Raw genomic sequence first — 25,887 nt, 5'->3', positions numbered from 1 at the left:
CTTGAAAGTTGAGCGAATGTAACTAGAACCTCTATCAGTCAGCAGTTTTTACACTAAGGCTTTGGAGTAGCTCGCAACTGACTTACAAAGTCAACTTTGCAAAGGGGCAAGTTGTTTTCTCCTACCAACTTTTTATCTTTGTAAATCAAAAATAAAATTATAAACCCATGAAGCATCTGAATGGACCCCACCTCTTGGCCAAGGTCATTCCAAAGTGAACCTGAAAAACTAGTTCAGGCCATGATAGGAAATGGGGAGTTGGGGGTGGGTGGGTGGGTGCTGCTTCACAGCTGACCAGCATTAGCATAAACACAGAGACCTAAGACTGACAGAACAGACTCTGATAAGAAACATTTACAATCTATTCTCTCTGACACCTGCTACCAGGAGGCTTCATCTACATGATAAAACCTTGGTCCTTACAAGCCCCCTTATCATAACCCAGCCATTCCTTCTTTTGATTTCAGGTCTTTAGATAATAAGGCTTTCAACCAATCACCAATCAGAAAATCTGTGAATCTGCCCATGACCTGGAAGGACCACCCCTCACCTCCAGCTGTCCTGTCTTTCCAGACTGAAGCAATGTACATCTTTCATGTATTGACAGATATCCTGCATCTCTGTAATATGTATAAAACCAAGTTGTAGCCTGACCACCTTGGCACATGTTCTCAGAGTCTCCTCAAGGCTGTGTCATAGGCCGTTGATCACTCATATTTGGCTCAGAATAAGATCTTCAAATACTTTTACAGAGTTTGACTCTTTTCATCAATATATTCTTAAAATAGCTATCATTTTATTTATTAGAATTACTACAGCTGATGGTATTTCATGAACTGCTGCTCTTTTAAAGTGTCCCACATATTCTTATTCTGGACAGGACTAGGCATCTCCCTCGTGTAAGAGATCAGGAAAATAGAATCCAGAGAGGAGGGATAATTTGCTCCTGGTTGCACAGCTACTCAATAGCAAACCAGACCTAAAACTCAGCATCTGGCCCCTGCTCTACTGTTCTTTTGGGGCATATGACTAGAGTGTCAAATGGGAGCTCTTGTCTTCCAAAGAGAGTCACTAGCTAATTTCTGCCCCAAGGAAAAGGACTACAAATCCAGAAACACTCTTGCACCATCTCTAAGTGTAGATGACTTTCTGAGAGCTTTAAAAAGGAAGGCAAGTTAAATAAGGAAGGCTGGGGAAGCTTCCTTGAAGGAGAGGTGCATGAATTACAATGGAAAGGCTGAGCAGTATCTAATTTGGCTCAGAGAAGTGCATTCAGGGCAGAGGAAACACCATACACAAGGCCTGTGGCAGAAGAGGGCAAGGAAAGAGCTAAAAAATTGCAAAGCACTTTCAGGGTGACAGGGCTGGCCTTGTAGCAGGCGGAGTACTTTGTTTTGTTTTCCTTTTCTTTTCATTTTCCCAAGGAAGAAACTAAACCTCTTGAAGCATTCAATGCCATGTCTTAGGCTACCGGCTTAACAAAGGATGACATCCTCAGAGATAGGAGAGACTGGTAAAGAGGAAAGCCACAGGGCAACAGGGGAGGGTGAGGAGCAAGAGCACCTCTCAAGCTCTGCTAGCAGAAGCTCAGGAAGCCCTCACAGGGACCAGGAGACCAGGCCTTGGGACAAGCAGTAACTTGAGAAACTGGCTCTGTAGGCCACTCTGGAAAACCCAGAAATGTTGTTCCAGGGTTCTTTTGCCCTTGGGCCCTGTCTGGAAGGCCAGCTTAATCTCTTTATGGACTCTTTCCAGTTAGATTTGTGACTGCCTGGAAAAAGTGCCCCTCTACCTTTCCAAACACTTTCATTTTCCCCACGTGCTCAGACTTAAGTGTGAGAGAACTTTTAAACATCACAGACAGAGAGCAAGTAAGTGAAAGAGAGTGGAATGGGTCACGGCAACATGATACACTTTCTCCTACTATAACCCAATGGAAGCAGTCCTAATTAAAAACAAACACACACACCAAACACAAACAAAAATGACACCAAGTTTTCAAAATCACTTTTAGCAGCTACAGAAATTAGAGTTTCAGGCTGGCAATAAACTTGTTTTCCTGAGAACATTTCAGTAAGAAATTTATTTTATAGCTATAAGTATATAGCTACAAAACTTAAATCTCATTGATACCAGCACTGAAGATCTCTGACTTATGCCACATTATTGGGTGAGAACTTTTTCCATATTTTTATCTTCTTTATCAACCCTCTGTTAGGAAACAAAAACAATGCCTCTCCAAGAAAGAAGATATGTGATTCACACTCTAGCATTTTCCTTGTTTAGGATGTGGCTAGTTTCAGACTGAATTATAATTTAGAATGCAGTTGTTAAATCCAATATATATTATAAAATTGCATGGTAGGACACATACCTCCACCAGTGCGAGGCAAATTTCTTCTGCTCTGTTCCCACTCCAACTGAGGCATCTAATCATCTGCTATTCTCCCCTTCATAAGTCAAACGCCTATCAGATGAAGGAAAGCATATGGACTCTAATCTGTGGTGAAAGGAGTTTCACAGCCAGAACTGCCCCAAGCACAGTTTCTTAGGGCCTATTTTGGGCAGAGTGTCACAAGAACTGAGGTTCCTCAACTCCTCTTGGTTTCAGTTCAAGGATTTGGAACCCCATCTACTCTAAGGGCTTCTCTAATTTCTCTCCATTATTCACTTTGTATTCAGGATTCCCTGAAGTCCAGGACCCAGAATTCTTCTCATCCCTTCTCTTTACCCTCAGCATAGACCACACCTTCTCCTTAGGGTTCTTCTCCTTTCCTGAGAAGCCAAGGCTATTACTATTGTTGGACATCCAAATCTTGTAGGTTAGTTTCTGCCCACAAGATGTCTACAGATGTCTGGGCTGGAGAACTCTTGGTGAGGGATATAAATAGGGAAGGTGTTATTTAATGATGCCCAGGGTGTGAGAGAGTATGGTGGGGAGAAAGGGGAGCCCAGAGAGGGTTAGCTCCTCAGCTAAGGCGAACTAGCTGTTTAGTAAGTGAAATCTAGACCCTTGGACAAATATAACCAAGACAGGTGTACCTGTATGTAATATCTATGTTGTGAGAATTACCAAATTTTAAGGAAATGATAATATATAGTTATAGATACTAGAGAGCTAACAGGGAACTTTGAAAATGTAGAAAGATCCCTGGAGGAGAGTCAGGAAAACTGTGTTCTGGTCACAGAGTGTCATTGGCGAGTTCAGGGATTTTGAAAGTGATCTTTCTTCTTTAGGCTTCATCTAGATAACGAAGAAATTAAACTAGATTGGCTCCAAGATACCTTTTAATTTTATTGCAAATCATGTGTCAGATTAACTGTGTCTTAGTTTGGTTATTATTCAGCATGGTCATCTGCTCAGTTTAATCACTAAATAGAAAATAATTATTTGAAAAAGCTAATATATTAATGACTCTCAGAAGTCAGAATCACTTGTAACTCAGTTTGGTGGAATAGTTTTATAAAATATGCATAGGAAACAAAAGACTTCAGCTGTGAATGAAGTTGCACATAATTATTTTAACATAATTTCAACAGTAAATGTGATACGGTATTCCCTGAAGACTCAACACTTAGTGCCTAAAAACACATGTTTTTCATAAGCGCACAAGTCTCAAAGCTGTCTACTTCATATAATTTTAGTAACACATTCTGGCCAGCATCAATAAAAGGATATGACAGAATAATTTTTCTTCTTCAGTGTCCAAGAAAACAGGTCCTTTGGATTGACTATATTGGGAGAAATTACAGTCAGGCTTTGGGACTATCTATCAAGGTCCTAAGAAAAAAATGCTAAGTGACTATATAATTTTACTATGAAACACGAATCATAGACAAACAGGACTTAAGTATCTTTAACTGCAGGCTCCATAAACTGAATTTATATTCCCATGATCTGTGCCTCCAAACACCCTTTTATCACCCTGCTTATTTTAGAGTAAGAAATGGGAATGGAATCAATTTATCCATATACATAATTTTAAGCAGTCGAATAGGTTGGCAACATTTCAGGTGACCCTTCTGACCCAGAAAAAGGTATTGCATGTCAGATACTTAAAAAAAAAGGAAAAAAAGAGTATGGAACATCTGGTATTTCAAACATGGTCTGAGTTGATTTGGAGACAATTTGGGTCTGGAAGATATTATGCAGTATTCAGGGTGAGATCATCTGATTCATGCTGTTTTCATAACCAAATTTCCCTCTGGAGTAAAGAATCCTATGTGGTTACTAAACAAGCGTTACTAAGACTTCTTTAATAATACTGGAATGAAGGTAGATCATATGAAATATACATCTCTCTCTCCCACTCCCCCTTTCTCAGTGTGTGTGTGCATGCATGTTTATCCACCTATCATATATACACACACATATGCATGTATATATACACACATATATATTCATATTACACTCCTAAAGAAGCATTTTAGATTTTATTTATCCAGATAAATATTCTGGACAAAGGAACTACATATCTAAATAATTCCTCTTAGCAAATGGCTCTCTTAGCAATCCAGTGTGATCTGTGAAGTCCCCCACCCAATCAATATATTTTTATTAAGATCTGACACAAGATTTAAAATTTGAAATTTTTAGTTCATTGCCTGTTTCCAAATCTCTAACAAGATTTGCATTACCAAAAAAGTGTAGGTTGGCCAGACACAGTGGCTCATGCCTGTAATCCCAGCACTTTGGGAGGCTGAGGCGGGTGGATCATGAGGTCAAGAGTTCAAGACCAGCCTGGCCAAGATGGTGAAACCCTGTTTCTACTAAAAAAAAAATACAAAAATTAGCCAGGCGCGGTGATAGGTACCTGTAATCCCAGCTACTCAGGAGGCTGAGGCAGGAGAATCGCTTGAACTCAGGGGGCAGAGGTTGCAGTGAGCTGAGATCACGCCATGCACTCCAGCCTGGGTGCCAGAGTGAGACTCCATCTCCAATAAATAAATAAACACATACATACATACATACATACATACATATAAAAAATAAAAAGTGTAGGTTACACAGAAAACCAAACAAATATAAAAATAGTTGCACACTTTATTAGTTTGCCAACTTTCTTAGGTAAGAATACAAAGAACTAGTGTGATTAAGAGCTACAATTAGTCAGTCCTAATAAATCTGCTACATTTCCTTCTTTGCAAATAAAAACAAAAACTTCCCATCTCTCACTTACTCAAGTCTGAAATACATGAGAAGACTGAAGACAAAGTTGTCACCACCCACTTGGTCACCCAAACTGGGGCCCAGAGGCCTCCTTGTCCCTTGTCTAGCCATGCTTATTATGCTCCAAATTCTAGTGTCTCTTTTCTCTTTTCTAAAAACCACACAGTCTGCTCCCTCATCTGCACTCGAGTGTTCATGTTCAAACTCACATCATATCATCCTGAGACCACACTCTCCTAACTGATCATTTTGTATGACGTTGTATTGCTATTCTCAACATTTTTTTTTTATTATTTTTTGAGATGGAGTCCCGCTCTGTCACCCAGGCTGGAGTGCAGTGGCGCAATCTCTGCTCATTGCGAGCTCCGCCTCCCGGGTTCACGCCATTCTCCTGCCTCAGCCTCTCCGAGTAGCTGGGACTACAGGCGCCCGCCACCACGCCCGGCTAATTTTTTGTATTTTTAGTAGAGACGGGGTTTCATCGTGGTCTCGATCTCCTGACCTCGTGATCCGCCCGCCTCGGCCTCCCAAAGTGCTGGGATTACAAGCGTGAGCCACCGCGCCCGGCCTCAAAATTATTTTTATAAACCTAAAGATAATCATAACACTCCCCTTGCTAGATGGTTTTAATAAGTTCAATGAATTTCACTTTTCTTAGCATGCAAAGAAGATCCTTTAAAGCCTGGCACCACCTGCCTTCCTCACATCACTCCCCTCCAGCGGCTCTCTGTTTTAAGTGGAGCTTTTCACTTTGCTTGAATCTCTGTTCCTCTTCTTCTCCATCTGCCAAAGTTGTTCTCTCTACTGGGCCCATAGACTCAATTCTAATGTCAGTAACTCTGCGATACATCCCCTTGGCACAAATTGTGTTATTAAGTCCTTCCTTACTATACTATGATTGTGTGCACATCAATTTACCCCCATTAGATTGTGAGCTTCTTGTTCATATTTGAACTCCTAGTACCTGCCAGAGTGCCTGAGATTTACAGTAGTGCTAGAAAGTTTTATTTATTGGCCGGGCGCGGTGGCTCACGCTTGTAATCCCAGCATTTTGGGAGGCCGAGGCGGGCAGATCATGAGGACAGGAGATCGAGACCACGGTGAAACCCCGTCTCTACTAAAAATACAAAAAAATTAGCCGGGCGTGGTGGCGGGCACCTGTAGTCCCAGCTACTCGGAGAGGCTGAGGCAGGAGAATGGTGTGAACCCGGGAGGCAGAGCTTGCAGTGAGCAGAGATTGCGCCACTGCACTCCAGCCTGGGCGACAGAGCGAGACTCCGTCTCAAAAAAAAAAAACAAAGAAAGATTTATTTATTTAACTGCTTTAATTATCAAATGATATTTATCATAACATATCTTTATCCCAAGGAACTTCCACTGCCTTTTACACACACACAAAAAGACACTGGAAGGAGTGGTGATAATAAAAGCAGCAGCTGATTTTTATTGAGCACTTACATTGCCATGCATGGTTCTAAGTATTTTACATGGATTATCTCATTTTATCCTCATAACAATCTTATGAGAGTCTGAGATACTATTACTACCCACATTTTTATCCACATGAAGAAACTGGGACAGAGCTGTGACTGCTCTTAACCAATAAATAGTGCCTAAAGATAGGTCATAAAATGGAAAGCCCTGATAAAGAAGCACTACTTCCTAAATCAGTTTTAAAAAACAGAATGTAATGAAATTTTTAACTGAACACCAAATATTATAGCTCAAGAATAGAATAATCAATTAAGGGTCTTTAGCTGTCAACATGGCTCATCCATAAGGAAACAGGAATAAAACTATTTACTGCAGATACTAGGATTCATTTCCACATCCCCTCACCTTTTCAGCTTAGATGTATAAAGCCAGAAGCCCTGTATGCATCTGTATGATGAAATCCACTGTAAGCCAAGTGGTCAGAAATCTTTTTTTGTTCACAGACAGCAGCAAATAATCACACAGACTATTATGTTAGCAATGAAAAGGAAACAAGTGTTCTTTCTGCCTAAATATTTTGTAATAAAATATATTCTGGAGGTAGCAGGTCAAGTTTTCTGGGACTTTAACAAATTAAAGTAGATGATTCCTACTCAATCTATCCCTACATTTCTTAAGGCAGTAACAGTATTAAGTTAATGACAAACGTATTGTCATCAAGACAATTTCTCTACTTGAGTTTGAGACGTAATCAAGTTGTAGCTGATTACTCAAAACACCTATACCTCAATACATACGGTAACATATTTGAAGAAGAGCAGAAATAGATCCTGCTACATTCTAGGAAACGATAATAAATTTTAGTTTTGGCAGGATACGTTGAAGTGTTTTTAACTATACTTTAAAAAATGAGCACTGAGGGCTGTGATGTTGGAAGTGTTAGTAAAAACACCTCAACCGCCATTTGTTAAAATGTTACTACCTGCCAGCTAAAATACATATAAACCATCACATTCAATCCCCAACAACCTACTGGAAAAGTATTATCATCCCTATTTCATAAAAAGGAGATTGAGACTTGGAGAAATTAACTTGCCTAAGACTACCCAGCTAGCAAGTGGCAGAAGTGAGATTTGCATCTTGGCATTTCTGACTCAAACCCTATGCACTCACTACAAAGTCACTGTTTTTTTTCCCTCCAAACTGAAACTAAAAAGGTAAATAGAAATTTAAAGGGTAATGTTCCTTATCTGTAACTTCTCTAGAATAATCAATTTTGATCTTAAAGACTGCTCATTGTTTGCTAGGCAGGAATTCCTCCATCCTAGGCAAAACCTGGGACTTATTATGAGGAAGCTGAATGTCTGCACATCAGCTACACTAACATGGAAGTCCCCGAGGTGATAAATTCACACACAAGGGGATCCTCAGAAGAATGAGGTGTGAGTCAACAAAAATCTCCAGGGTCCTGATGCAAAATAGGTCTCTTTCAATGTTACAGCAAGAGAAAAAAAAATTAAAAGAATGAGCAAGAAATACAAACAAATTATATTTCAAAGTTGAAAGGTGTTTACTCAAAACATGTAGACATGACTAGTACTAAAAATTATCTGCTATATTATATGTAAGATTATATACATTATGCAATACTCGGGGCAATATAATGATGCAAAATATCATTCTTTTCATATTTTTCAAATCACTAAATTTCTGGATTCATAATAGAACACCTCTGTATTAGTTGCAAACTACCCCAAAACTTAGGGTTTGAAAATACCATTTATCATGTCATAGTTTCTGTGGGTCAGGAATTTGGAAGTGGCTTAAGTAGATGGGCAGGTTTAGGGTCTCTTACAAGTTTGCAATCGGGGTCAGTTGGGCTGCAAGGATCGACTAGGGAGATACCCACTTCTAAGATTTCTCACATGGGCCTACCCACATGGGTACCTCAGGACATGGTAGCTGGTTCTCCCCTGGGCAAGTGATCCCAGAGAGAGCAAGAGAATCACAAGATAGAAGCTGTAATCCCTAATCTCGGAAGTGATGCCATCGCTTCTGCCACATTTCATTTTTTGGCAATGATCAGGCTAGCCTGCACTCAATGGGAGGGCAATACGTAAGGGTGTGACTACTAGTAGGTGGGAGTAATTGGGAACCATCTTAGATGCTGCCTACTATATCCTCTTTTCTCTTTTGATTTTAAATCCAAAGACTAAGTGATTTGTGATGAGACAGATATATTATAAAGGGGAACAGGGGTATATGGGGTACTTATCTACCACTTCTCTTTATTTTGCCCATTTCAAATATTTAAATTCTCTTCACCCAATGGGCATCTAAAGCAGAACTTTGTTCCTTCCTCATAAATACTTATTCCCCTCAATTTTTTAGTTGTTCACTCAGTAAGAACCAGGAAATGATCTTTCAGAAGACAGGGTAGAATATGATTTTTAGCCTCTAAGTCTCATTTTCTTTCTCAATATATAGTTACACACACTTGTGTATACACACATACACACACATTTGTGTTACAGAAGACAGCTGCAAACCAGATTATTAAAATACCAAATATATTTGGGAGAAAATTTTCACAATTTTTATAATATGCCACAGCTGTCCTTAAAGAACACAGAATAAAAATTGGAAAAGATTGATATAAACTTTTAAATTCTATTATATATCTACCTGGAGATGGAATTAAGTAAAATAAAATAAATTTCAGTACCTCCATGTGATATCAGGAGCCAAAATTACTTGATTCAAATTAGGTAGTATTTACAGTTAGCAGTTCCTTCCCTCACAGTACTACTTATCTACTTGAAACCTAATATGTAACCTTACAATATTATTAGGAGCAAAATTTAGGCCCCTCTTTTTAAAAATAAAAAAGGTTTGTACTTATTTTAGGTAAGCAACTGATGAAAATATATTCCATCTGCTCAGTTTAAGCTGGTTCCTTATAAACATTTTTCAAACAGCCTGCTATCAAATTATTTTTATACTACTGTATGAAGGAAGTCATTTGAAATTCTTACCAATAGAATACCTCTTCTGTGGACTCTACTCAGAAAAGGCCTCCTCCTGAATCCGTTACTTTGAGAAAGACAATGTAGGGCTATAAAAATGTCACAATTATTGTAATAAGCGATGACTGCAGCTGAAATTGCTTCTTAATTAGGATTGGCTGAGCTCTGGCTCCACTGAAGGACACTGCAATGGAATGTGCTCATAAACAGCCCTCAAAACCTCCTATTTATTTGCTATAAAAGGGACCTGAAAAACCTGATTCCAAAAGGCATCTGTAGGAGTTCCATAAAAGAATCTGGATCATGGCAGACATTCCTAATTTGGTCTTATGTCACTATCTCCACAGCTGCTTCTAAAGGGTGGATCCCACAGAGAGCTGCTTTGAGAGGTCTTAATTAAGGCTCTTTATCCCCAAACTTGAATACTGCGATCATTCTTGCGATGCCTAAGGGCTATGGTATTATTTCTTCAGGTGTAACCCATTAACATACATGGCTGACGGGATGAGTAGGTTGACTGTACAATTAAGTGATTTATTGCCACTAATTCTTTAACTATCTAACTGGAGCACATGCAGAAAAAGACGGCAGTACAGATGTGTTTTCACAGACTGGAGAATGAAAGAAAAGGCTCACCTCATTGGCTAAGAGCTTCACTGAAGGAGGCTGCCCAGAGGAGCAGGAGGATCCAAGGAAACCTAGAGAGTAATGCCCAACAGAAACAGCAAAGAAAACAGAAAAGGGAGTGCAAAAAGACAGTCTCCTCATTTTTCTCTTTTGCCCCAAATTAGCATTCACAGGCATTTAGAACAAAAACAAAGTCTTATAGCAAGCAGAGGGGTCTTGGGAACCAGGAAAGGAAGGGAGAGATGTAAGAACCCTACTGCCAGGTCCTCATGCTTGCTTATTTATTTGTTGCCACCCTTTTCACACCATTCCTTATTCTGGGAAAAAAAAAGAATTATGTTTATTGATACGTTGTGCTGCATAAATCCAAGAGCCTTAACTGATTTTTGACCCGTGTTTTAACTTCTGATATATCAGAGAAGTGGTTTGGATTACCATACTTTTTGCTCTATATTTAGACTATACCAGTAAAGAAGGTGCACAGACATCATTTAAAATTTCTCTAGTGATTCAAGGAAATCAGACAATTTTCAAAATATGCATATACCACCTATTTACAACTAAGATAAAATTGCAGTTGCGTGTTTTTAATTTTCCTTCACTTTAATGGAACAAGCAGCACAAAAATCAAAATTAGATTCGTCTAGAGCAGAAAGTGGGCTCAATCTTAAGCCACCAATGATATTAGAGAAGTTTCGGTACATTGATTCTTGATTCTTTCAGATGTACAGAGGAATATGAGGGTAATTCAGAGTGGGGACAGTCTTCTGTAAGACTCCTTCCACAGCTTTCACTGTGGGAGGCTGTGAAGACTTAAATCCCAGCAACAGAGCAGTAGAAGCAAGCAAGGACTCTTGAGGTCCAAGCTTAGGATTCACACACCACTTCTACCACATTCTACTGATCCAAGTAAGTCAGAAAGCAGTCCAGATTCAAAGGGAAGGAAAACAGACTCCACTTTTTAATGGGAGGTGCTGCAAAGAATTGTAACCATTTCTGTAATTTACCTCAGAAACTCTGAGGAAGATTCCAATCAGGGAAACATACCAATTCTCTATACGGGACCACAGTACGTTGCAGTGTTCAATCAAGTGCTTTCTCTGAGAACCTAATAAACACAGCTTTGAATCCTTTGCATAGCGATTGGCACATGGTAGGTACTCAAGTTCTGGAAATATTTATAAATTTTAATTTCATTATAAAAATATAAATCAGAATAATTTTTAAATTAGCAAAAGGATACATTAAACATATTAAATTTTTAAATTAGCAAAAGGATATATTAAATCCAGTAATTAATATATCCCCCAGTTATCGAACTTTAAATGGATATTTCTTTGTGTCCAACAAAGCACCAAGTGGCAATAATTTACTGAAAGCATGGCATCATAAAATTCTTGATGATATATTCAGGTGTCTGTTAAACAGCACGAAGATCTATGCAGGATTTTCTTCCCTGTATATTGGATTCCTTGAAGAGGATTATGATACATTTGTTTATTGTCTATGTGTAGGCACCATACTTTGTGCTTTAAGATACTAATCTCGATTATCCTTACAACCCTGTGAGGTAGATAGTTGAAACCCATTTTCAGATGAGGATACTAAGGTTTACAGGGCCAAGTAGCTTTCCCAAATTCACGCAGCTAATAAAAGCCAGGGCCAAGAACTGAACCCAGGGTTCTAAAACTGATACCCAACTTTAATGCAATTCTGGTTCTCAAAACGTTTACTTATTGGTACTAAGGTCTAACTAACTAAACAAAACTGAGCAGAGAACATTAATAATCAACACTGATCAGGTACTTGCTATATGTCAGGCACTGTTCTAAACATCTACATGTACTACTTTATTTAATTTCACAATAATCCAATAAAGAAGTACTATCCATGTTTTGCAGATTAGATCTCTGAAACCAAGGAGCAACTGTTGCCAAATTACTGAGTAAATATCAAAGGTGGGATCCAAATCTATGTCTGGAAAAGTCAAAGTCTGTGCTGCTTCCTTTAAATTCCCTAACTGTCAGAGAAAAGTGGGCAACAGTAGTCCACAAGATGATCCTACCCTCTGGCTTAATTTCATCTAGTCCATGAGAAAGTAACAATGATAACATCACTACTGGTTTACCTGGGACATCTTAAAAGAGCTGTGGAGTTAGGCCACTGAAATCTGTCTTGCCTCTTTTTACCTTTAAATTCTGCCAATTCTCTTGGGATAACCTTCTATTCCATTACCACAGGTAGAGTCTAACACAATTATTGGAATGTTCACAGGATATATTTTCCATTTGTTGCAGTATACAAAAGGTAATATTTTGTAATTCCCCTTCAAAACCTTAGGCAACTTGCCATTTCCCAAAGAAATGAGTTTTACATTTCTTCATGCAACACAGAAGTCATGTGACCCTGCTGGAATGAATTTGGAGAGGTCTATGTTTCAAAGCTAACAGAAGAGTGACTAGATTAAAAAATGGACACCCTAAAAATCAAGTAAGGGATATTGCAAAGTTAACTCTTCTCTACAGTTTTTCGGAATGACCAAAAACTACTCTGCTTTGAAACATGTGTAGTCTGTGATACTGTACAGAATATCATCTCAGAATACTCCTGATACATGAAAGATCTTCAGAAAAGTATCCTCAAGCCCCTACATTCAACTGTCCCTCTACAGCACATGTGGTAGACTGAAGTAATGGTCCCAATCCTTCATTCCCACGTAATAGTATTCAACATCATATCCCTGCCGTAGCCTCATAGTTACTAGACTGGACTTCTCCTCTCCTTGACTTCAGGACTGGACATGTGACTGCTTTGGCATAAGAAGAGAAATTAAAAGGTGCTCCTGCAGTTGGGCATGACCTTTACTGTTTGCTTCACTGATCTAAGGAGGATGAAAACCTGGCACCAATGTGGTCCCAGTCCACAGCTCAGAGTCCAGACCAGCCTACATGAGCTAGACTCTGCTGTGAAATTTCCTCCTCTCTCTCAATAGATGACACAATGTATTAAATAATCATCAAAGTCAAGGGAGATCAGAAACTCTTCAGCTGTGGGCTAGGGTCTTATACTAGCTCAGTGACATACTTCTTTAATTCAAACCTGTACTGTGGAAAAATTACAAATTACTGCAGCTCATCTACTTTAGCTTTATTTTAGAATAAAGCTTTATTTAGCTTTATTTAGAATAAATGTTAATGATGGTTTTACTGACTTTTCACAGCTAGGTACCTTTGGTTCATGCTATTTCCTCTTTATGGAATGCTTTCTTTGCCTAATGAAAGCTTCTTTATTCTATAGGAGGTGTTTCCTTGATAAAATAATCCCAATCCACACAATTAAAGTTAGTGACTTCTGCTTGAGACTTCATAACAGTTGTTTGTGTTTCTATTATTGCTGTGCTACTCAAAGTGGCAGTTCGCAAACTGTAAGTCACTAGTCTGTGATGAGACAGGCAGAGAAACTGACAGTAGGCAATTAGGAGCTACTATATACTTAGAGTAATTCTGTGTCTCTTGCATTTAATAATTTTTTTAATTGGTCCTGTATTTGTCTTTTGTTTCAGTAATAAATTTTTATTGTGTTTTTAAAAATATCAGCCAATGATAAATTTTTGTTTATAAAAAGGTTCCTCATCCCAGATAAGAAAAACATCATTATTATAGCACTTATGTCATTCTATCCAGCACTGTAGTTAACTTACACATCTGCCTTGGTCACTCATCTTCCTTCCTTCCATTTTTTTTTAAAAATCTATCAAAGCTGACATCGGTATTTTGCTCAAGAGGTGATACTGATAGATATGGAGTTTAGAGTCGGTAGTTTTAAATCTAAACTGCACTCTTAATATTCTCTATGAAAAACAAATGGTAACTTTTTTTTAAACCCCAGTTATTTTTATTGTAGGCCAGTATCTCATAAAGGAAAAATCAGATCCTTGATCCTTACTTTGTGACTCATTCTGTTAAGACTGTCACGTTATGCTCATATAAAAACAAAAATCCACCTAACATCTACATGGTCATTTTTCAATGAAACATGGTATCACTTTATCATCAAACAAAGCAAGGGAAAAGTTCACTGTGGCTAGAGATGCATTAACCGACTCCTTATCAAGGCATTTCTGCTGGGCTGAAAGCCCATCTTTTCTGCTGGGCTCCCTGCTCAGATAAGCTATGCAATGAACACCCTGAAACTGTTTACAGCTTTTCACAGTGGCCAGAATGTCACAATGATAAACACAAGCTGAATCACTCATGGTTTGAGGATAATTCAGCATTTCAGATTAAGTATATTTACAGAGTAGTAACTTTGCTGTCATTCAGCAGATGAGATCTCAGCAATCCCCACTGGCTGGCTTCTAATAAAGCTCTACCACCTTAAGCCATGCTCAAATCTGAGCCAACTCCCCACCATTCTAACAGACTAAGGAACAGAGAAATTGGCAATTCTAAACTATGCTCTTTTACTTTTTTGAATTTGACCAAAATAAATGCAGTGATACTTAGAAAATTATAGTCGTGCATATCCTTATTGCTCTAATTCCCCATTATCTAAATAGAATGTTAGGTAGACAGGGCACTTAGAACAGAAAATTGACAAAACCACACTAAACGGCAGCTCTTTTGAAGGAGAGTCAAAGATTGCAGCTGGGTAGTTGAAAAGCATAACCTCTAAATTTAATCCTCTAATGGTGCTTGAGGCAAATTTTAAACATGGATATTTACTCAAAGAACAGTGGTGAAGTTATCAATTACCAAATTATTTTTCTTTAAAATCCTGAAAATCTGCGGTTTTGAAATGTTTTTGGTTAGTCTTTTGTTTCCTTATCTTCCTCTCCTAGAAAAAGTTGATTTCATAATTAATAATATAATTTCCCTTGATACCACCACCTTGTAAAAAGTAAAATAATTTCCTGTATATTAATGATTTAATAAACAATTCTTTTAAAATCATAATTTTGGTTACCATGGCAGTAGTTACCAAACAAAAATTAGCTATGACTGCAAACAGGAAATCCAAGAATGACTCTTTTGTAAGGCATTTGTAGTCAGGGAGAAGACTTACAGTTTGTGTATATTATAGGTGTAAGTCTATTTGTATAGCTTTATGCATTCATAATCTTTTTCACATTCTAATACATAAAAGCTGCTTTCTCGTTTTCCCATCTTTTACATTTGCCATTGCTTAAGACAAATGAAATAAGAACTCCTAATTACAAACTTTGCAAAACCAAGAATCAAGCCCAGGGATCACCATCAAAATCGCTCACTGTCTGTGTTAGAAATGTAGTGTACTGCTAACCTATCAAGAGTTCACTGATGGGGATAATCCCAGTTGTGCTTACTTCCAATATTTACATTGCTCTATCATCACTTGCAATAGCATAATTCTATGATATAAGCTTAAGTTCAGGGTCATTCTTGTTCACTACTATAACCCCAGAGTCTAGAACAGTGCATGGTAGGTAATAAAGCACTCATATAGTTTTTTTTTAATCTTTTTAAATTATTTTAACAGCCTTATTTTGAGAGAGATAACTTTTAAAGAAAATAAATGCTCCGTTATTTTTCATTTTCCCGTAATTAAATACCAAGGTAAGTAATACACCACTCCTAGACTTACGGGACCCACATTATTACAGCCTTCAGAGCCTTATACTACAGATTTAAATTAATTAAACTTAACCTAATATCTTCAAATACCTCCACAAATGTTATGAAAATTAAGTACAAACAAGTTGAAAATAGCTAAGATTTGTGGAAAAAAATTATTTGGTCCAATCTATATGTTCTTCATGGAATTCACTAACATTTAAACTATGCCATCTCCTTTATGTATATATTTATACATATATTTATATGTTCTTCGTTTGTGTGGTTTTAAAGCACTGTGGAGCATTACACATGGTAGACTACTAATATTATTTCCCATGATCAAAGAGTTGCAGGACTTGGAGAAACCTCAGAAATCATCTGGTTCCCCTACTGATTTTTATATAAATAGAAATTGATAGCCAAAGTGGTTAATATCACAAAAAATAGTGGACTCGGATCTACCAACTCTCAGCTTAGGGCAATTTTAAATATATTATACTGATAAATGGAAGGGAGAAGACTGATACACTATGGAAGACCTTTCCATACACTATAGATGTTTATATATACTGGAGACTTACTGACCTTTCCTAATTTCTAAACACATTTTGGTGATTGGTATGTAAAAAAGGTATATACACATTAGCTTGGGGCCAACTTGTATTCCTTCTTCTAGTTCTCAGAAAAAGAACACAGGAAGTAGCTTCCATGTTACCAATTTATCACTCTCTTTCCACTAAGAAAGCCCCTCTTGGTAACTCGTGTTGCACACTGATGGACTATGATGTTGATCCCATGTTCACAATGCTGGATGTCACGCTGGAGCTCCATGAGAGCCTCATGAAATATCTGATCATTTTGGTGTTTCCCACAGCTTCTCAGCTTCATAAGAAATGTTTTTGCATGAAGAATGGGAAATTAAAACAAAAAAATAGTTCTCCCAATATTAAGAGGTTGTTTGTTTGTTTTTTGTTTCTTTTTAGCTGCTCTATTCTTAGCTGTCTGGTCTGCCACTCCAGAGGCACTCTGAACACCTTGCCACTAGGGAAAAGAGGTTTAGCCTACTCATGCTATGTGTAAGGCTTTCTCTCAACTGCAGAGCTCAACGGGAGAAAAGACCATGAGCATCCCTTTATAGTTCCAGATGCCATTGGTTAAACTTAAAAAACAAAGAGCCAAATACAGGGTCACTGTTACCCAGGGCCATTTTACATAGTTAGGAGACAGCATTACCATTGGCTCACACCGAAAGTCAGGAAGTTGGAAGAATCTTAGAAGATAAGGTACAGAATATTATTGGAGTTTATGCTATTTCTTTGACTGTAGAAGTTTCCCAGAAATTCCTTTTCACAATACTTTTACTTTTCATATACTTTGCATCTGCCCAAAGAATGTCAATGGCAACTTACACTAAAGGGAATACATACAACATGGACAAAGTAGAAACAAAACATAAAAAACTAGTAGGATGGTGATTTTATTGGAATATAAACCACTTCCTCAAATATAATTCCTTTAAGAAATGAGTGAAAGTGTTGAAATGTACCTTATTTTCTTTCTCTTTTTATAACAGTTATCATTCCACATATATTTAGTGAGCAAGATGAAGAATCTAAGACTCGCCCTAGTTGGCATGATGGAAGGAGCATGGATCCTTCAGATTATGGTTCAAGTTCATAGTAAAGTTCTCTATAGTAAGGTTTCAGAATACGCTATCTAAACTTTAGTTTCTTCATCCTGAAAATGGGGCTAAGGCCTACTTCCTAAGGTTGCTTTGAACAGCAAACAAAATAACCATGTAAGTGTAACAGGATATGGATTCATCTCTCAAGAAGTTTGTAAGCAAGGTAAGAAGGTGCAACATACAACAGATAAGTATAATCCAGAGGTGGAGAGTGATTAGTGTCCTAATGTTAGCAATAACATGTTTTGGGAATTCAGGAGAAAAGGAGAAAATATTTTCATCTGGGTGGCAGCATGGAGAAAGATTTCCTAGAGGAGTGTGCAGTGTAAGGGGTTGGTCCTTGAAGGATGGAAAAAATTTAGAACTGTAGATGGAGTATGGGCATGCACAAGCAAAGTCATGGGGTGAGTTGATGGGACATAGGTAATAGCCAGTAGAGATATAAATTCCTATTTCTACTTCATAGGACAGCATAAAGGAACAGAATCAATAGAAAACCTACTATAGATTTTTTTCTCCAACCAATATTCAGGACAATTAAGAGAAAGGGACTTTTCTTATTCTACCAGTGTAATGAATCACACCATGGGTTAGAATAGTTTTATAAAAGCCTGGCCGAGGACCACTCATTTTCTTCTGCACTTGTTCTGACAGGCAGAACACCTCTAAAGCAAAGCCTTGGATGTGACTTGCCCTACCTTTACCCTTAGCCTTGCCAATGATTCTTGCAGCAAGAATGGCTTCAAGCCTTGAATCTAATTGTAGATTTGAGCATCCAGGTCACCATATATTGCCTTTTCCACTTCAACCAGGGGCTACCTAAGGCAAATAACTCACTCTAATTTCTAATGGAAATAATCTTTGTAGTTCAGTCCTTTTTCCAATAGTATTCATTTGGTTTCACTATGCTTTTTTGGCTAATGACAAAGGTTTTGAAAACAAGTTTGGATACAGAGAAAGGGGATTTTTAGTAACATGTAATCTTTAAAATGCATCACATTTTTAAAAAGTAAAATTAAAGAAATAAGAGTCGTAAGAAAAGTATGCAAAATATTAGGATTAATCAAGATAAAGGGGTTAGAGAGACAAAAAATGAACACGGTAAAATGAAAGCCCTACAGCAATTCCAGGCAGTAAAAGGGAAATTATTGTAGTTCTCTTTCTCTGTTGGTATGTTCTTAATTGAAAAAAATAATTCTCATGGGAGAGTAACACAGAAAGGAAAGAGGAAAACAGCTGGCTGTTGGCCATGATTTACCATTCACCACAAAATGAGACTGTTTCTGCTTCTCAAAGTCCACTGTTTTTCCCAAGCAGACATGGACCATACTGACACAATGCCAAGATGAGACTTAAAAAATAAGAGGTCTAGATGTGTAACTCAGAAGACAGGGCAAGGACATAGAATCAAATTCTGTTCTAAAGTATTATTAAAACAAAAACTTCGTATAACCAAACTAGCTTCCACATCCTAGCAACAGCTTGCTTACTTCAAACAAAACAAAATATAGCAAAATCTAATTATAAAAACCCCTTGTCTTTGTGATGGTGGGTTTTAACTGGTAATTAATCCCAATTTGTACAACTGATGTGGACGAGCTTTCCTTTTACAAACCAAGAATTTTGTAATAGTATCATCTATCTCAATCACTGTTTAATAAAGACAGTCCTCTTTGATTCTTTTTACATGAAATGTTAATGTGGAACAATAATGCTTTTCATCTGTCTGGAACAAATTCCTCATGAAATCAACAATGTAAAAGTTTTAGAAGGAAAAAATGTCATACATCTTAAAACAGAAGTCATATTAGTTGTATTTAAATGGTTGTATCTTTGTTCCAACTTTTAATCTTCCTTTTCTCAAGGTACATTCAAACTATAAATTTTCTTGAATAACTGAGTCAAAAAGAAAGGAGACTTGAAAACTAGGTAGCAAAATAGGGTGAGGACCCTGCTGGTAAATCAGATAGTCCTGTAATATTTCCTTCTTTGGATGTGTTAGAAAACAATTGCTAAAAGGAACATAAATTTCTTTTTGAGAGTATGGCTAAGATTGTGAAATACATTCCTGAGATTTCCAAACTTTTGTACTGGGAAACTTTTTGTTAGAATATCAAGTCTATTAAGGGATTCACAAATTGGAGTCAAATAGGACATCTTTGCGGTTTTTTAATAGCTTCCAATTTACCAGTTGAGGATTCTAAGAATCATCAGTGAAGGCAATGTAGTGAAACAGGGATTTGTTATATCATGGGATTCTCTCTAAAACCTTTAATTTATGGAATTCTTTTTGGGGTGGTAGAGGCGGAGAGGAGGAGGATTAGAGAAAGTTAAGATTCTTGGTTGAAAATATAACTTTTAAAAGTAAAGTGGGGGATAAAGGAGGAAAATTACACCATATGTTAAGGGCATTATTTATCATAATCCACATTTTCAAACTCTAAGGAAATTGTTTATAAACAACGTCTGGATTTTTCCTTTGCAAGCACATACAATTTTTAACTTTGAACTTTTTCCCTCAGAATTACTCCTTGTCTCAAAAAGTTTCAAAAATGTCTTTGATTTTTCTCCCCCTATTAAACAGACTTTATTTTTTAAAGCATTTTTTAGCTTCACAGCAAAATCGAGCAGAAAATTCGAAGTTCCTATGTACCTCCCCCATGCCTCCCTGTCGTCTCCAGCAGCCTCCCGGACTACCAACATCCCGTATCAGTGCAGTACATTTGTTACAAGTGATGAAACACATTGACACATCATTATCCCCAACATACATAGTTTACATTAGGGTTTACTCTTAGTGTTCTACATTCTATGGATTTTGATTAATGTATAATTACATGTATCCGCCATTTTATAGTATCATACAGAATGGTGTCATTACCCTAAAAATCCTGTGCTTCACCTGTTCATCCGCGCCAGCCCAAAATATGTTTACTTTTGCAAAGTTGTCTTCAAATAAATACTTAAAAGCAAGGACAAGACCCTCCAAGTTTTAGACAAGTACTAAATTAAGTAGCTCTTACTCACTTGAAAACTAAATGAGTGTAGTATTCATCAACAGAAAGCTAAGCGGGCAAAATGCTTTCCCTGCTTTTCCCCCATGACAAACAAGATTAACCAAAAATATTACAGTTATTTAAAAGAAAGAAAGAAACCAAATGGGAAGAGAATAGAATGCAATCACGCTACTACTAACAATTTATGTTTTTCTGTTCTTGGATACCTTTTTGAGTGCTTGAGAATTTTAGTGGTAAGGAATGAAAAAAACTGTGTTCTCATTTCAAGTTTTTATTGGTCAATAGCTTCCTAACCGAAAACTCTGCAGTCCTAACACAATATTTTGTATCCATTTTCAAAAATCCAGTTCTGGGCATAAAATAGAATTAATGCTCAAGTCAAAAACTTTGTGTTTAGAAGATAAAATAAGAATATTAAGAACCATGAGTACGACAAAAACAAAAACTGTTTTCTGTATTTTTCCCTTCCTCTCTCTGCAAAGCTTCCCTATTTGATAAGGGACAGCTAGCTTAAATTTACCACAAAGTAAAATATGAGCAAATCCCCTGGAACGAGGAGAACTTTCGCACAGGGCAATTCACTCGAATGTGACATCAGCATTCCTTCTGAGTCATAGTCTGGTCCCCACCCTTTTCTCCCAGGCGACAGCAGGCTCCGCATAACCCGGAGTGGCTCAGGTAGGGCCGTCGGTTCCAATGCCCGCGAGGCAGCAGCCAGGCTGGAAATGTCTCCCTGCGCTGAGACGCTGGTGACAACCGCCCTTTGGGACTACCTGCCAAACAGGGAGAATGCGCTCTTTGACAGATAATTCCCTAAGAGGGAAGCAGTGCCTCGGTCGGTAGACAAGTAATGAATGACCAAAAAAAAAAAAAAAAAAAAAAAAAATCACATTAGAAGTTACCACCACCACGGGTGCGAAGGCAGTGCATTAAATCAACACTCATTTTAGAGCGCCCCAGGCAGCCCAGCTGGAAGGGAGGAGGTCAGAGCTGTCAAAGCACAGCAGAGCCCCAAACCACAAAGGCTTAATGAAGTTGAACTTCCTGAGCCAGGAAGTGTCACGGTCTCGCCCGCACTCGCCCTAAGCTCGCCCTTTCCTTTTGAGGCGGCACAGGCACAGCTGAAACATCTTAAGTAAAGTTTCCAACACCTCCAACCACTGTGACTCCGTGAGACGGGAGAGAAGAGTCCCGCGCCCGCGCCCGCCCTCGCTCGCGCTTCCAATTCTGTCGTTCCCGAGTTTGGGGAGCTGGTGGGGCCGCCGAGCACCTCCTCTACCCAAGGGGCCGGGTCCCTGGGCCCGGGGCACCGCAGACCCAGAGCTGGGCTCACGCCGGGCGGCCCGCGAGCCCCACCCGCCTCGGCACCTCCGGCCGCCGCGCGACCCGCGCAGGTGAAGCAGCCGCCGCCCGCCACGAGCGCCCCCCTACCTTCTTCACTTTGTTTTCCAGGTCCATGTTTATGCGTCCTATGGGTCCCCTCCTCCTCCTATCCGGGATCCCACGGCCGGGCTCAGTTGGCCTCCGGCTCCGCTGCGGACACGGGGAACCTGCGGAACTCCCGCACCGCCACTCAGCAGCCACTCGCCCGGCGCCGTCGAACTTCCGCCGCCCAGACCGCCGCAGCCGGCCTGCGGCAGGGACCCGGGAACAAAGAAGGCCGGGCAGCCAATGGCAGCCGGGCAGCTCCGGGCCGCCGCCAATCACCGAGCGCCGCACGCACCTTCGCGGCCCGAGCGCGGCGCTGGCAAGGTGAGGGGCGGGGCCGCGTCCGGGGCGGCGCCCTGCGGAGTAAGCTCAGTGACCCTGACCTGGTCTCTGGAGGATTCTCTGGGTGTCCACGGGCCGGCTTCTAAAGAGCTGGGATCCAGCCTCCCTCTAGCTGAAGATAGAGAAGAACTTTTTCCATTTTGGCAGTTTGTACCTGTGTTTGCCCAGGACTTTTTATTTGGGTCAAGGGGAATAGTTATCCCAATACTAACTTCTCAGTTTATTTTCAGGGCAAAGAGAGAAAAAAAAAAAAAGAGAGAGAGAGATATTGTAGGGATCGTTAGGGATTCCTGTGATGGACCTTGGGCACTAAATTCAATATTGCGTTGTGGAGATGCCCTTTCCTCAATTGCTTTTTTCCACAAACCCAAATACTGTCAAAAAACCGTATCTTACATCCCTAAAGTCAGTGAATATTCTTAGATTGTTTTGTGAGCATTGGGTTGTTCAAAAGTAAAGATGATGTGAATCACTTCAGAAACAGGTTGTGTCATTCCTTTGGAAGCAGAGGGTTGCCCATTGTCTCTGTGTGAGATGGTGCTAGGCCTATTGCGTGCTCCGGCTTTGATGAAGCAGAGTCATCACATTGGTGCACCACAGCTTAATTCATTTCATGCCCTAATTCAGGAGCAACTGCATCTAATACCATCAGATTGGTGGGTCTGGAAGGAAGCCTAAAGATTACTTAGTCTAGCTTCCTCACTTTGCAGGGAACTGAGGACTCCAGAGGTGCAGGGACCTTCCTAATGTCTTAGCCTGTTGGGGACAGAGGCATTGCTCAGGAATCTAAACAACTTCTCAAAGATGTTTGGGGCTGGAAGCACAGCATGTTGACTAAAGAAAAAGAGCAGTCAATTTTCTTCAATTTGTGGTTATGGCAAAAAATAACATTGCCCAGACAGCAGTTGACCTAATTTGGCACCTACTTTTAAAAATAACAAAACAATATAAAACAAACAAAAATTCCCCTATAATGCAGATATTCAGGTCCAGATGTATATCTACCTTGCCTCGAGAAATTTGGTAGCTGAAAATATCCAAAATTCATTTTAGCCAATATTTGCAACTCTGCTTACTTGATTATTTGTTGACACAGAGCATTGATTTATAATGTGCATGTTTCCTTTATCCTATTAAGAATTAAAACTGAAATTACCAAAATGAGTTATGCATTTTTCTTTTCAGCTGATGTAAAACTTTTCTGTATCATTTTCCCAAACCACCTTGAAAGGTGTGAGCCCCTGCAAAGTCTGCCCGTTGTAAGTGTACAGGATCATGAGGTCTAGCTATGACAAGGCAATTTTGTTTCTTTCAGAGAGCTTAACAGATGGAAAATGTCCAGTAAAACAATTTAAATAAGGCATCAAACAAATGTTGCAACATAAATTTTGGACCCTTATTTGATGAGGTTGCAGAGATGACACTAAGAAAACCATCTGGAAACTTTTTTTTTTAACTGTCAACTTCTGCCTTTCTCCCATTCTTCCCTCCCAACCCTCTCAGCATTACATTGTGTGTGCGTATCATCGGCAAGGATGGAAATAGAAATTCAGTGAGTTTCATCTGGAATTATCACTGTGCCAATTATATAAAAGTAATTATAGATTATGTATAAATTATAAAAATAAAATTGAGGTAGATAAGTGTTAAGAGAATTAAATTGCAAGTTTTTGTTCAGTTATTCAGGTGTTAAGCTACAGTTATTAAGGAGGTAGAACTGGCATGGTTTGATGAGTACATGTAGTTGATGACAGTGGAATGAATAGAAGATGGCACACATTTCTATCTTGATCACCTCTATAGATAGCTCAGAAAGAGAGAAAATATAGGATGATGGTCAGGGTTTTGTTCAGTTGTGCATTCTTTGGGGCTGGTCGTGGACATAAAGGATACAACTTTTAATATATTGAGTTTGAGACTGAGACATTGAAATGAAGTATCCAAATATACATCTTGAAACCCGGACTAGAATGCTGATTTAGGAGTTCACATCCTACATAAATAAATAATTAAAGGCCGAGAAGTGAGATGAGCCTCGGAGACAGTAAAATAAAAGCGAAGAATATCAAAGACACCAAGTGAGCAAGGCTGAGCAAGAGAAACACATAAAAGAGATAAGGGCTAGATTAAGGGTAAGAAAAAAATTAGGAGTCAAATCCCTAAAAGCAAGAAAGGAATTTGAAGAAGAAATTAGTTAACAATGTCAAATTGTAGAAAAGGGTCAAATGCTCTTTGGATTTAACAAAAAGGAGATCATTGGTGACTTTGGAAAGTGCATTTTTGGTGCAGTTGTGGGGAAAGATATTACTTTATAATTTTATCTCCCTGTGTTTCTACCAGAGTGCTTTAGTCAATGTTGGACTTGACTTTTCCACAAAACTTATGGAAACATCAGCCAAATAAATGCCCAACTCTGCTGTTTCAATCAAGTAGAGAGGAAATCAATATATATACTGGATAATACTAAGGAATGTTCTTAAGATATTTATCCTTAGAAAAGTAAATACAAATACTAGATTTTACACGTGTGCAGGCACACAGAGAGAGAGACAGAGACAGAGGAGAGAGAGAGAGAGAGAGAGAGACTGAAGTTCTCTGTATAGGCCAAACAAAATAATTATTCAGGTTAAATTCAGTTTCTATGCTATCAAATTACAATATCCGATGAGGGAAATGTGTTAAACATTTATGTACCCTTCATCATAACGATCACTGGAGAGATGTAAAAATACATAAGACGTTCCCTTTGTTCTTAAGCAGTTTACAGATTAGTATGGGAGTAGCAGGTGTGTAAGAGTAATGAAATGTTACAGGCCGGGCGCAGTGGCTCACGCTTGTAATCCCAGCACTTTGGGAGGCCGAGGCGGGCGGATCACGAGGTTAGGAGATCGAGACCACGGTGAAACCCCATCTCTACTAAAAATACAAAAAAAATTAGCCGGGCGTGGTGGCGGGCGCCTGTAGTCCCAGCTACTCCGAGAGGCTGAGGCAGGAGAATGGCGTGAACCTGGGAGGCAGAGCTTGCAGTGAGCCAAGATAGCGCCACTGCACTCCAGCCTGGGCGACAGAGCGAGACTCCGTCTCAAAAAAAAAAAAGAAATGTTACAGGTAGAGGGAAGCACACGTGAGAGTCAGGGAGAAGGTGGTATTGGGATTTGTAAAATCTTTTAGAAAAGAGTAACCTTGGCTTAGTCTTGGAAGATGTGTAAATGTCTTAGTTAAAACTCTTGATTGCAAGTTATAGTAGGCCGTTCTTGCACTGCTATAAAGAAATACTGGAGACTGGGTAATTTATAAAGAAAAGAGGTTTAATTAGCTCACAGTTCTACAGGCTGTACAGGAAGCATACCTTCTGCATTGGCTTCTTGGGAGGCCTCAGGAAGCTTACAATCATGGCGGAAGGCAAAGTGGGAGTAAGCACTTCACATGGTAAAAGCAGGAGCAAGAGAGAGAGAATGTGTGTGGGGGGAGGATGAGGTGTGCCACACAATTTTAAATGACCAGCTCCCCTGTGAACTCAGAGAGAATGCTCATTTATCACCAAAGAGATGGCCCAAGCCACTCA

At 39.0% G+C, this 25,887-nt stretch overlaps 2 protein-coding genes across 3 annotated transcripts in view; one reads left to right on the top strand and one right to left on the bottom strand.

Moving 5' to 3' along the window:
- The window catches only part of TES (testin LIM domain protein), a 49,270-nt gene extending 27,050 nt beyond the window's left edge, over positions 1-22,220 (bottom strand). The window contains exon 1 of one of the 2 annotated variants that reach the window (XM_003261224.4): positions 21,984-22,220. In XM_003261224.4, coding sequence (XP_003261272.1) covers positions 21,984-22,010 — 27 coding nt within the window. In that variant the 5' untranslated portion in view covers positions 22,011-22,220. Of the gene's footprint in view, positions 1-9,639; positions 9,710-21,983 lie in introns of those variants that run through there. The other variant, XM_003261225.4, reaches the window with a different exon arrangement.
- Positions 21,990-23,483, top strand: LOC105740792. The gene has a single exon (XM_012512342.2). The coding sequence runs from the start codon at positions 22,224-22,226 to the stop codon at positions 22,743-22,745; it is 522 nt and encodes a 173-aa protein (XP_012367796.2). The 5' UTR covers positions 21,990-22,223; the 3' UTR covers positions 22,746-23,483.
- Positions 23,484-25,887: the final 2,404 nt, after the last annotated feature.

The sequence above is a fragment of the Nomascus leucogenys genome, chromosome 13 (assembly GCF_006542625.1).
Source record: "Nomascus leucogenys isolate Asia chromosome 13, Asia_NLE_v1, whole genome shotgun sequence".
Classification (NCBI taxonomy): domain Eukaryota; kingdom Metazoa; phylum Chordata; class Mammalia; order Primates; family Hylobatidae; genus Nomascus; species Nomascus leucogenys.
This window is presented reverse-complemented; position numbering and strand designations above follow the sequence as displayed.